General features: G+C 46.0%; 4 protein-coding genes across 4 annotated transcripts; 2 read left to right on the top strand and 2 right to left on the bottom strand.

Annotated features, from left to right (window-relative positions):
* Positions 1–33: 33 nt before the first annotated feature.
* DFL_009498 (uncharacterized protein) lies at positions 34–1260 on the top strand (the record flags this gene model as incomplete). The annotated part of the gene is made up of 5 exons (XM_067639394.1): positions 34–270; positions 324–333; positions 409–602; positions 678–799; positions 879–1260. 5 exons carry the CDS (start codon positions 34–36, stop codon positions 1258–1260), a joined length of 945 nt encoding a protein of 314 aa, XP_067487189.1.
* Positions 1261–2401: 1141 nt separating this feature from the next.
* DFL_009499 (uncharacterized protein) lies at positions 2402–5346 on the top strand (the record flags this gene model as incomplete). Its single annotated transcript, XM_067639395.1, has 10 exons — positions 2402–2584; positions 2640–3231; positions 3287–3437; positions 3502–3586; positions 3645–4101; positions 4162–4328; positions 4529–4790; positions 4966–4993; positions 5060–5091; positions 5156–5346. 10 exons carry the CDS (start codon positions 2402–2404, stop codon positions 5344–5346), a joined length of 2148 nt encoding a protein of 715 aa, XP_067487190.1.
* A 1447-nt stretch (positions 5347–6793) lies between these two features.
* Positions 6794–7123, bottom strand: DFL_009500 (uncharacterized protein; the record flags this gene model as incomplete). The annotated part of the gene is made up of 2 exons (XM_067639398.1): positions 6794–6806; positions 6897–7123. The coding sequence occupies 2 exons, from the start codon at positions 7121–7123 to the stop codon at positions 6794–6796; spliced, it is 240 nt and encodes a 79-aa protein (XP_067487191.1).
* A 4500-nt stretch (positions 7124–11623) lies between these two features.
* On the bottom strand, positions 11624–12890 carry DFL_009501 (uncharacterized protein; the record flags this gene model as incomplete). The annotated part of the gene is made up of 4 exons (XM_067639399.1): positions 11624–11667; positions 11729–11872; positions 11945–12700; positions 12773–12890. The coding sequence occupies 4 exons, from the start codon at positions 12888–12890 to the stop codon at positions 11624–11626; spliced, it is 1062 nt and encodes a 353-aa protein (XP_067487192.1).
* Between the last annotated feature and the right edge of the window lie 153 nt (positions 12891–13043).

Genomic DNA, 13043 nt, shown 5'->3' on the forward strand with positions numbered 1-13043 from the left:
AAATAGTAAAGTGGTATGTATCGACATTATACAATGCCGGCTCCCATGCACATTTCAACCGACGGCTCAAACGCCCATCGCGCCCGTCGTCTTTCAATCGCCGACGCTACAAAAGAGGACCTATCCCACGGACCCACAGTAATAGTCTCGGATTCACCATCAACAGACTCTCCTACTTCCACCACAATCGCAGAAACAATCGCATTAGCCAGAGATCATCTTGAACATCCAACCCCCCAAGAACTGACAGCAGTTGAATTCGACGACGATGTACCACACTGTTCTCGTCGTCGGGGGAGAGGGCGAGAAGTGTAGGCATGTAGCTGAGAACTAGTAAGTATTGCATCATTCCCTTGATGTTGGGCCCTTAGAGAAACATAGCCGACATTTAAAAAAGTGGTTTCAAAGACGTTGCTACTCCCGGTGACCTCATCAAATGGAAACCATCGGTGTGTCCATTTAGAAAATTAACAAACGAAGAATATGCAAATCCCAAGGAGCGAGGCTTTACAAATGTCAACATTGAAGCGATATTTGTATTCGCGGATAGCAGGGATTGGGCATCTGACGCCCAGATCATTCTCGAATTGCTTATGTCGAAGGTACGGGAGAACTTTCTACATCCACCACTCTATCGATCAGACGATGTCAACTGATTCTTTTAATTTGGGGTACAGAATGGGAGAATGGGAACGGTTTCCGATTCCCATACGGAAGGCCCGCCAATATTCTTCGCCCACAATGATGTCGTTTGGTCGACTGCATACGACCTCACAAGATACGGAATGGGCGCGCTGAGGTCCGTAAAAGTTTTCCTAGAGTCCTACGGCTCTTGATTCTCATTTAATACAGAGTCTAATAATCTAACTTGTGATTAGGATCATGATTGAGGCCCTATACAAAGCGTCAACGGGGAAAACTATCGATGTAACAACATATGGAAAACCAAGCAAGACTACCTTTGACTATGCAACAAGAGTGTTACAACAATGGTGTAAAGACTTATTTAATGATCCTACACCAGCCCGGACTGTATACTTTGTTGGAGATACCCCGGAATCTGATATCAGAGGGTCGAATGAATACGACGAGCACTCGGAATCCGATTGGTATAGTATCTTGGTGGAAACCGGGGTATATGAACCGGGCACGGAGCCTCGGTATAAGCCGAAGAAAACTGTCAAGAATGTTCTAGAGGCTGTTAAGTTTGGTATGGAGAGAGCGACGGAAAATGAGGAATTGAAAGTTTGCCACAAATAAATATGGAGTTCTGGAATATATAGGGCATTTTTATACGTTTTATTTCCAGGAACTATAGATTTCTTCAGTATAATAGACACACAATATATTGGCTGGAATATAAAAACCAAAAGGTGATATCCAATAGAGCATTTTACTGTCTTTCCACCAATAGCGATGAGGCCCACCGCCATAATCCGTGATACCCACATGGTCATGGCCACGGCCCACCATGCACACAACGTTGATCTGCTGTTGTATTTTCCCCGACCAACGCAAATACTACCATCAAAGAATAGATGCCCGGTTCAATGATATAATAATCCCGGTGGAGGAACTGACATCTCATGTTGATTAATGAGTTTTCTGTGGTTTGAAGATGTGATTTTGGGGTTTTCTGAAGCCAGTGCACTCCACTAATAGTTCCTATAGCGGACCCCCCAATGTTGATACTGCACATCAGGGCTGCGCAGGGTGTCCCAGGAAATTCTCCTACAAAGTGTTCATCTCCGCCCATCAGAATAGGTACACAGCCGTAGACACAGGGCACAGCCCTCAGACGCTCAGACGAAGCCGTATTTGTTCCAATATTTTCCCTTGCCCCATAAACACGGGTATAAATTGACCCTCTTTCCCATCTTTCTTCCATTCTTCTCCTTCTCCTCTCCATCCTCCTCCTTCCCATCTCATCATTAAAGCTCCTCTCGGTTGATTGAAACCATTTCATAGCCTCTCGGTTTTCTTTTGTTTGGTTTTTCATTGAACCTCCTCGTATTTCCTTTGCCTTTCCCTTCGATTCTCCTTTCTGCACTTCTGCACTTCCTTCCGGCGTCCTTCTAAAGTAAGTGAGTCGGTTTTTGCTGTTGTTGTCGTCCCTTGTTCCATAAGAGCTAGATCAACCCCCAATCCTAAGATCACACCATTCCCTCCGCTAGAGGTGACCTTGCAGCGATCTTTTCCCTCCTCCTCCTCCTCCTCCTCCTCCGGCTGCATACCATTCCCTTCTTCCTTTCCCTTCCCTAAACTTCAGTCCGTCCAAGCTCACCATCCCCACGTCTCACCGGCCCTAGGTGTACCCTTCATTTTGGAATATTTGAGGTCCGTTTCTGACTCTAACTTCAGACCCTAGCACCACTTGTCCGCCATTTTCACCACCATAAAAATGGAATCCCGTGGCGGGAACTTCCAGGTATTCAGGCCAACTGGAGCTCCAACGCAGCCTGATGACCATGCAACAAAGGTCGAAGGTAAGATGATCGCACAGGCGAGGGCGTTTCCACCCTCTACCCATAAGGACGACTTCCCACCCCGTCGCGGCTTTGGTACCACTGGTGAAAAGACCTTCGTTCGTGGTCAAACTCTGGTGGCAAGATGATGTTCCTGCTGGTCCACATTCAAAGTCCAAGGAGTATGACGTTCAGATCCGAGCTCACGGGCCGTTCTCGGCCTCGGACCTCACCAAAAAATACATTATGGGCGAAAGCAAGCATCGTGAACCCGGTCACGAACAGGGCGACGATATCTCTAAGGATCTCATCCAAATCCTCAACATCGTCCTTAACCGGGGTCCCGAGATGAATGCTCGTACTGCTGGCGCTGGAAAGAACAAGTTCTTTCAATTGCCATCCAAGGGCGGTGTTTCTGCAGACCTCGGAGGTGGATTTGAAGCCGTCCAAGGGTTCTACAAGAGTGTTCGTCCCAGCTTCGGACGGGTCCTGTGTAACATCAACGTTATAGCTTCCCCGTTTTATAAGGAGATGCCTATGATTGATGCGATCGGTCTCTTCTTCGGTCGAAATATCACGGACCAGCCTCTTCGTGACACGGAAAGAAAGCGCCTTTCTGGTTTCCTTCGTCGCGTCAGGGTGACCCTTCGTCATCTGAACTCCAAACCTTGTGTGATTGGACAGATATCGCACCAGAATGCGGACGAGGCAACCTTCACGTGCGTAGAGTATGGTCAAATTAGCGTCCGTCAGTACTTCAAAAAGAGTACGCACTCACCTGAGTTCCAAATTTTTTGATTTCGGGTTAACGATCATGTTAGAGTATAGTGTCGGTCTTCGATACTCAAAGCTCCAGGTATTCCAGTCCGGAAACACCATGGTTCCCATGGAGCTGTGCACCGTCGCTCCAGGTCAGCTATACCGTGGCAGGATATCTGAGAATCAGACGTCGAACATGATTAGATTTGCTTGGTAAGTACTTCTCCGAGACAATATCGAGGTCGTCGGGATCCAATGGCTGTGCCATTTTTTGTAGTCGCGATCCGACAACGAATGCCAGGATCATTACGGACACTGGTTTAAAGACTTTGGGTTTCAATAATGCGCAGACTTCTATCCCTGTAAGTTCTCTGGCAGTGGGTAATCTTAGGAAGAAGGTTTGACTAACCTTGCCGACAGTACAAGTTTGGTGTTAAGGTTGACCGGAATATGGTTGTCGTCCCAGCTCGGATCTTACCAACACCCACGATTCAGTACTCCAAAAAGACCACGGAGGTCGAGAAGGGCAAGGGGCAATGGAATCTCCGAGCACAGCGATTCTACAAGGGGTGCGAAATAAAACACCTTCTTGTTCTTTCGTTCACCCAGTGCGGGGACAGAGCATATACACCCAATAACACTGCCCGGTTGATCTCGCAGTTTCGGGAGACTTGTGAAGATGTCGGGATAATGCATAACAAGTCTGATGCTTCGGCTTGCCGAGAGGAGAAAATCGATGTGAACGGGGCAGGTACCGAGGTTGAGCCTCTATTCAGGAAATATTCGACCAGCAAGCCAACGCTGATGCTCATCATCCTCCCTGATGAGATCAAGGACCTGTTCCAACGTGTCAAGTACCCAGGAGACTTGAAGGTGGGTGGGTATTAGCGTCCATGCAAGGTAACGTAGAATTTGCTGACATCGTTTCGATACTTAGGCATCTCGACCGTCGTCGCCCTGTTCAGCAAAGCAGCTCGGGGCATTGACAGTCAAGGTAACAAGCAGTACTGGGCGAATGTTCTCCTTAAGGTCAACACGCGACTTGGAGGGATTAACCATGTCCTGCCCAAAGAGGACCTGAAGTGGTTGTGGACCGGCTATCTAGTAAGCAGGGTCACATACCTAGAAAATACTTGCTTGTTGGAGTGCGTGCTGATATGGGCTTTCCCTTAGCCGGCGATGCTCGTCGGGATGGACGTCACGCATCCATCCCTTCGAGTGCCCAAGGTGCACCTTCGATGGCGGCTGTCGTTGCGAGTTGCGATGGCAGCTTTATGAATTATCCATGTTCTCTGCGTATCCAGGAGAAGAATGAGATGATTGACGTTCTAAAGGAGATGTTCGCGGAGCGATTAGCGTTGTACAAACGCAACGTTGGGTCCAGACCGAAGACCACCATCATCTATAGAGATGGTGTTTCTGAGGGACAATACTACCATGTCCTATCCCAGGAGCTGCCCAAAATAATTGAAGCGCGCTCAGAGTTTGAGCCCGGGTACCGTCCTTGCATTACCCTAGTCGTCGTTGGGAAACGCCACCACACACGATTCTACCCAACGAGGACAAGTTAGCAGATGATCGGAAAAACTGTCTGCCGGGAACAGTTGTCGATCGTGGTGTCACGGATGTACATAACTTCGACTTCTTCCTACAGGCCCACAAGGCCCTCCAGGGGACAGCAAGGTTTGGGCACTACTTCGTGCTTCGATGCGAGAATAATTATTCCGCTGATGACCTACAGAGAATGGCGAGTGCGCCCCTAAATCAAGGTCCATTAAGTCCTTGAACTAACCTTGCAATTTCTAGACAATGAATTTGTCACATTTGTTTTGTAGGGCCACAAAGTCTGTTTCGGTCTGCCCTCCTGGTAAGTGCACCCAACCAAACTGATCAGCTTTTAGGGAGGGGGGCTGTGCTAACTTTATTTCTAGCAAAGATGGCGGGCCTAGCGTGCGATCGAGGTCGGGTTTACCTACAATCCATCATGGATACCACGTCTGATGCTGCAACTGAATCGGCTGCCGGCGTCAAAGAATCTCCGAAAGAGGTTTTCGACAGGGCCTCGCGACTCTGGGGCAATGGTATCCATCGTGACTTAAACCACATTATGTTCTACATATAGCCACCCTCTTTCTACCCCTTTAACACACACAAGTCCTTTTTTGGGCTCCTTTTCTGCCAACCCTGGGTCTGTTTCCTACCTCTACCTTTTTTCTCTCCTTTTTTTCCCCTTATAGATGATGGGGTTTTTTCTTTCGGCTGTTTCCTGTTCCCGCACCTTGTTCCTTCTGATAGATCCTGCCATGCTCGGGATCATTTATCGTTCTTGCACAGAATTGGGTTATGATGAAACGGGATTCCTCCGACTCCGTTTCAACCATTCATCGAGAATAGCGTGTTGACCATGTGGTATTACTTCGTAAATTTCCCGAATAGGATGTGAGGCTCTAAAGCCTCTAACTAAGCTAGGTAAGGTGGCATATAAATTCGATGAGGACCATTCGATTCTCATCTTTCCGGTTTGAATTTCTTTCATAAAGAATAAAATTTGATAACACAATCAAGCATAATAATCTAGTTCTACTAGATCCAGAAACTCTAAAAAGTAGTCCCGAACCCATTCCATTACCATTATCCCATCTAGAGTATATTTCTCATAAAAAAAAGAACAAAAAAAGGCAAAACCCGGTTCTATTCGCGACACAGGAACAGACATTAAAACGGAGAAGAGGAAGAGTAAACTGTATTTCCCACTGTCTAAGAGGGAACAATAAAAGATGGCAGACGAAAAAACTCCAGAGACCGGTGAAAATAGAGGAACGATAACAATAAACAGGCTGAAAAGAACCAATCGACGAGGGAAGAGCGGTCTATCTGATATCATGACAAGAAAACAAACAAAAACGAAACTGAACACCAAAAAGACAGCAAATCGTTAAAAACAGTAAAAACACAGTTGAATAGAAAGAAAGAAAAGAAAAACAAGCCCCGTTCCCCTTTCTATTTCCGGAATAGGATATTAATCGATTTTATTTTTTTTATTTTTTTGATATAAGAGAAGAAAACCTCCCATCAAAAGGGAGGAGAACCTCCACCCAAACCGGTGTGTATTAAAAAAAAGGAAGATAGCGGAGAGTTGTCGAAGATTGAAAAGGTTGAGGAGAGGGCTGTTTATCGATTATTCTGCTGCGTCGGATCTGGTACAGCAGCGGTATGAGGATCCATCCGAAGAACCCATTCGGAATTTTGCGGGGAAGAGCCAAGGAAGGATGAAGCGGAGGAGAGAGAGCTCCAGGACGGTTAAGAGTCGAAGAAGAATAAGAAAAAAAAAGGCGGAGGAAAAGTTTGGGGTATCTTGGGTAGTGTAAGCCCTGTGATTTTTTAATTTTTTAATTTATAGTGTTTTATCTTATCGGTACCGGGTGTGAACGGCTTTTGCGTTTATGCGGTTCAGTAATCGAAATCATGCAATGCCGTTCTTCTGCGGAAGTTGGTTTCTTTCTTTCTCAACAGAATTTTAAACACCTTTCGTATTCTATCATTTTGGAGAGTCGGCCGTTTACAATCGTCTACCGCTTTTCTCTGTTTCAGAAGCCATGTTAGTATTTTATTTCTAAAAGTTATGCCTTTTTATCTTCTTGGAACCCAAATTTATGAAAGAAAACAACTTACATAGAACAATTCTCAAAATCCCTAGCTAGTAGAGCATTCTGTGCCCGTCTTGCGGCTTCAGCGACTAGATTTAGGTCTTTCAGGTACGAAGAACTTGGCTCGTGCTTCTTACTCGGATCCCTAGCGGCGGTTGCTGCATGGTGATCGGCTGTGTGGGTCGGGGTTGGGGATGGGGCGAGGAGGTCGTCGGGGTTTTTACCACCGTATGGTGATAGATGCGAAGACATTGTCTTTTTTTTCTTTTTTTTTTTTTGTATGTGATGTGGTTGTGGTTGTGGTAGTGGTAGTGGCAATGGTGAGATTCTCTGAGATTGCAGGTATTTGGAGGTATCGGTTGAGTTGATAACGTAAGGGTAGATCTGATGGGCTGAGGGGTCCTTTTTTCCCTCTTGTATGGAAAATTAATTATCTAGGAAGATCCTCTAGAAATCTCTCTTTGGACACAGAAAGAAAAGAAACAGCGGACACAGAGGAATTGATGGGACGAGTGAGAAAGAAAGTGGCAACAGTGTTTTTTTTTTTTTTTTTTTTCAAAAAAATAAAAATAAAAATAAAAAACGAGAGTCGCAGGTGAGAGGATTTGATAGAGATGCCTTTTGGGAACGGGGTTTTAGAGTTTCTCGGGAAGATGGGAGCGAGAAGAAAAGCTTGGGTGACGGTCGTTCCTCGGTAAAATATCTGATTGGCAGCCTGGACTTTTTTCGAATCTCGTTCTGGTTTCTTTCTCTCTCTCTGTTTAAGAACGGACGGCTTCTTTTTTCTTTCGTCTTGTTGGCTTTAGTTTTGGGCTCGCGATAATATCTATAATTATCAAATGGCAGGAGAGAAAGGGCTGGCTGTCGGAGGGAAGGAAAGTTAAGGGCGGGTGCAGTGCTCGAACGGGCAAGAGTCTTTTCCTATGTGTGTCTTGTCTTGATAGCGCAGGGCAGCGTAGTTCTGATATGGCGGGCAAAGAACAGAATCCAGAAGCTGGTGGGGGAGCGGGTTTTTTTTTTGAAGCTAACTAAGCTTAAGAAGAAGTGGCACTAACTAAACCAGTCAGTGCATATGAAAATTAACGGAATCGAATCAGAAGGCAGAGAAATCGAAAGGCGAATGTAACGACGCCAGCCTTATATTATTTATTCCTATATCGTCGGGGATATGATAAAGGAAAGTGAAGAGAAAAAGTAAAAGAAAAAGAAGGAATAAGATATCAGAAAAGGCCGGGACTCGATTCAGAGGGACCCGCCCCAGAATATATACACAGAGCACGGAGGAAGTTTGGTAAAAGAGAGCTATGCGCAATGAATGCAATCAAATAAACAGCGCCGTTGAATTGATCCCCACTTACCCGTTATTTGCCAAAAAGTAAAATCTGACACCAGTCAAAAGACGAAGGGAGTTCGGATTAAGCAGAAAGAAGAAAGGAACGGAAGGAGCTTACGGAAGCCAATAATATAATGCAATGGGTGAGAAGCCGACACGGTGGATGGGGTGTTCTGAGACGATGTGGCATTCAGCAGCAATTAATACCTAGTACGTTGCCCTCGGACTCTCTCTCCTCTCTTAATCCCGTCCACTTCGTTCGAGCTCTCCAATTTTTCCGTAGATTGGCATGTGTGTATGAACAAGGAACATGGAACCAGCCAACTGGCAGAAAGTAGCAAGCAGGAAGAGGTGTAGACACCCCGGCGTGCTCGGAGGTGGCCCTAAGAGCTTTGGGCAGGAACAAGGGCCTCGTTAGTACTTTTACTACTTCTGAGGGAAGAAGAGCGACGACGACGACGATGTTTCAAGGTAGTCGGGATGCTGTTTTTGGCGATAGCTGGGTGCAATTTCGAGAATACGCATGTCAGAGTCAGGCTATGCAGCGTGCCCCATCATGTATGCATGGATCTTTTCAACCGACAGCTTGCCTGCTTGCTTTGCTTCCTTAGTTTGGTTGAAGTTCATGGAGTTCCCCCACCCCGCTAATACGCCCAGACCGTGGCTCCATGTCACTGAAATCGAGCTTGAATTCTTCTGGCATGAAGCTCGGTGCTCCATCGAGCTTTACCTTACCCTTGCCCGCCTGCTGCTGCGGGATATGAGCCTCGACAATGCATGCCCTGTAGACGAGGTGATTGGGGAAGTTCGACGACGGGTAGGCCGCAAGTAGGCGGTGGGATCCGATTGCTCGAGCCCACGAGCGGAATAGCTCCAGGGCTCTGGCGATGTCGCAATTCCTGTGGATGTCTTCGAGATAGCTGCTCTAGACCCCTACACTCCCGGACTAGTTAGGACACTTTTTTGGTAGAAAAGAAACGTAAAGGGATAGTAATAGGTAGAAGGATCTTAACCGTCTGATCGAATTGACAAATAATAATATAAATCCTAACCAATTCCACAGACACAAGTATATCTACATACTAAACATACATTGCCAGCAAAGCTGGCGGTGGTGATTCTGCACAAGCATCGACATGAATTTCTCGTTTCCGGTGCAGTGCAGGACCACCACCACGCATCACCTATCCTCTCCCCCTTCCCAATTGTAAGAACGCCTCTTATGTTTCATGCACGAACCGGAAAAAAAGGACGCCCGCCACCACATCCCAGTGAACATCAAAGCTAAAGTCCATGCAGGGCCCGAAAAATTGTTCTGGAAAAATTCACACAATTGTTCAGAAGAGTGAGAGCGAGCGAGGGTTCAGATGAATGTCATGAAACGACTTCGAACCTAGTTCCTTCAAAAAACGCCCTCTCGGGTCCTGCCGAAGGGGAAGGGGAAGGGGAAAACAGGTCATGGTGGGAAGTAAAGATGTCATCTTTTTCTTATAACGGCTATTTTGGATGTTCAATTGGCGAGGGACTGCCGTCAGGAACGAAATTATAGGTGGCTTTAACTACAGACCACTTTTTTGTCTCCTTCGCGGCAATACCGCCCGTTCGTAAAGATATCACCAAAATTCACATGGATCCAAGGGAAGACCGTGAAACGCCTCACCCAACGCCAGCCGCAAAGTGGACCCGAGTAAGGGAAAAAAAGTAGAAATTTTCACCCCAAATACGTTGGTTTCCAGACGCCATTCGGACGAATCCATCTAAACGACCCACATCTGTAAACAAGCGCGAACGAAGACTCTTGGAATTTGATGTAAAATCTCGCAAGAAATCCCGGAATAACCCTTGCTGCAGCAGTGGGTCAAGATAAACCCGATGATGGGTTTCCTGTACTTTTATCACCACACCCCAATATAACTTTGTCAACATAACCGGGGAATGCAAGTCTACCACCACACAAGGTTGAAACGATTGGTGATCAATGGCTCCAGAATACCCATCCGTTTCGATGAAACGTATCGCTTAAGTAGGACCAAGAAGAGCTCCGTAGATAGGTTCGTCCTGGGGTGTTACTTTTTTTCGATCTTCAGGGTCTTATATGTTTTACGGAAAGAGGTAGCGGCTGTTCCGTTAACAAGCTTGCTTTTTGGCCTAAACTTATCCTGACCGTTGTTTTTTTTCTCTCTTTTCGTATCGGCCCGGGTTCTTCTGAAGGGGAAAGTCCCAGGCTGGCCCCAGATAAAAATTCGGATAGGTGAGTCGATAATCGGCCCTAGATCGATCCCTCGGCTGGTGCTACTCACCGTGATTTCTCGGGAAGAATGTGAAGTTCCGTCCGACCGCACTTACACCGTAAAAAAAATCGGATAGCAGAAGCCAGCTTGCAAAATACCTACGGAGTATATCGACGTGGTTAGAGACCGTTGCGAGGGGAGAAACAAATCCTCGATTACAATTGTTTGGAGATTCAATTTTACAATGAGTCAGTAGATCGATATAGCTTTAGTAATTACTTGTATTCGGAATGGAAATAAACTATAATACATGAACACACACCAGGTAAATAAAAGGTGCAAGGGAGAGTTGATTAGGAGAAACGAAGGCAAGCGGTGACAAAGAAGGAAAGCAATGAAATAAAGAAGGGCGACAATTCTTCGTTCCGAGGGTGTGAGAAATCTCAGATCAAGTTCGACGGTGTGTGGCTATTCTTCTGGAAGAAAGCTTTCGATTTTCGCATTCATAGAGCGTAAGGGTTTTACATTTCACAACTATTTCTTGTAATGGGTGCTGGTTCTCCAGGTTCAGTAGGGAGAGTGAAGTGAGAGGCGGGCGAAAGAGGAAAAGGAAATTTTCATATACGTCGACGCTGGAGACCCGACTGCAAGACCGCGAAGAAACAGAAAGACGAGTAACAAGGAAACACCACAAATTCAACTCAGATCATTAGAGTAAAACAGAAGAGAAAAACGGTATAAAAAAGAAAAGAAAAGGTATAGCGAAGGTAAAGGAAAAGCGCGCAAAAGAGGGGGGGGGGGTTGGTTCAAGAAAAGGTTTAAGAGTTAAAGGTCTTATATTTGCGGTGTCCACTTTAACCGCGCCACGCTAACATACGTCGCAAAGAGAAAAACAAAAGGAAAAGAACAAAACTGCCGAACGAGGAGGGGAAAGATTCTTTTGGCATGATTAAAATGCAAGCAAAAACGAAAGAAAAATAAAGAAAGGCACGATTCCCGCACGTATGATTTAGACTCCAGTCAGATGAAACGGACGATACATACTGAGGTCGTTCTACATGAGGCCACCGACCAAAAATGCAAGGTGAGGTCGAGAAAGGATAAAGGCGGTCGTGTCGAAGGGTGAGACCTCCGAAGTGGTATAAAGCTCGTTGAAATGCAATTGTTGGTCATTGGTCGGGAACTCGTTTATATCAGACCGCAGTTTCTGAGATTCTCTTGAATGATGATATCTATGGGACTTGTTAGTATTAAACTTAAAGCGAAGTTCGAATAGATGGGAAAGTTACACACCATTGACTGCTGCCATGACGAATTTAATTTGTGTGGTATCGGTAGCACAGGTGAAGTGGGTGTAGATTTGTTTTGTTTCCGACTGGTTGAGGGAGACAAATCTGTTCAGGATGTAATCACATGCAGCCGCATAATCATCACCACCTATGCGCAAGACAAACTTTCTGTTAGCGAAATGTTAAAAGGAACAAGCTCTTTTTTAAGTGCAAGACATACCTTCGAAGTCTGGGAAGTAGTTCTTCATGGGGGAGACGGGGAGCTTTTCTCTGAACCTATCAATCTTGTTCAAGAACAAAATGATGGAGGTCTTGATGAACCATCTGCTGTTGCAAATGGAGTCGAACAATGTGAGGGCTTCTTGCATACGGTTGACGGTTTCGTCTTCGAAGAGAAGCTGGTCGTATTCGGAAATGGCAACCAAGAAAAGGATGGTTGTGACGTTCTCGAAACAATGAATCCACTTCTTTCGCTCGGAACGCTGACCACCAACGTCGAACATGCGGTAGGTCAAGTCTCCAATGACGAATGTGGTTTCGGTGATACCCAAGGTCTTGACACGAGACCGAAGGACGTCCTGATCGGAGGGAACGTAGTCCGGTGTAGCAATGCGATCGATCGAGTCAAAGTAATACTTGGCGGAATCATTGAGCTGGTACTCTCGCGATCGCTTGAAACATTCCTGGACACCTTGATCCTGCCAAAGAGCCCGGATAGCATTGCCAACCTCAGCTGGTAGCGAATCGCCTTCGATCTGAGCAGGTTGCATAAAAATGGTCTGAACGTGGTATTCGGATCGAGAGTCGGACAATGGGAGCTCCAATGTTTCCATAGCTTCGAGGATGACACGCATCGACTGAACGGTATTGGAGAAAATGATTTCCTTGAAGCTCTCCTTTTCATCTCTACTGTATCCACCTTCGTGGATAAGTTTCATCTGTTTTAAGATTGTGGACTTTCCGGATTCACCAGCACCTGTGATCGGACCCAAGTTTAGCGGTTGGTTTATATTAAAGATGTCGTGCTGGATTCAAACCCGGAACGTACCCAATAGCAACATCTTGATCTCGTTGCGTGCAAGCATCTTGTCCTTCTGCAACTGAGCGTTGATTTCCTCATTTCTCTGCTTCCCCTCCTTTTCCTCAGTAGACATGCTGCAACCCATTTTGACGGTGTTTCTTTAGAAAAAATGCCAGCGGCAGAGGGTATGGGGGGGTTTTGGAAGTCGTTCGGAGTCAAGAAACAGGTCGCGTTGAGGATGTTGCGATTCCAAATGATATATCTAAATTTCCCGAGTCAGTATGATCTGTCACCAGAA

The sequence above is a fragment of the Arthrobotrys flagrans genome, assembly GCF_004000055.1.
Source record: "Arthrobotrys flagrans strain CBS H-5679 chromosome Unknown unitig_1, whole genome shotgun sequence".
Taxonomy (NCBI): Eukaryota; Fungi; Ascomycota; class Orbiliomycetes; order Orbiliales; family Orbiliaceae; genus Arthrobotrys; species Arthrobotrys flagrans.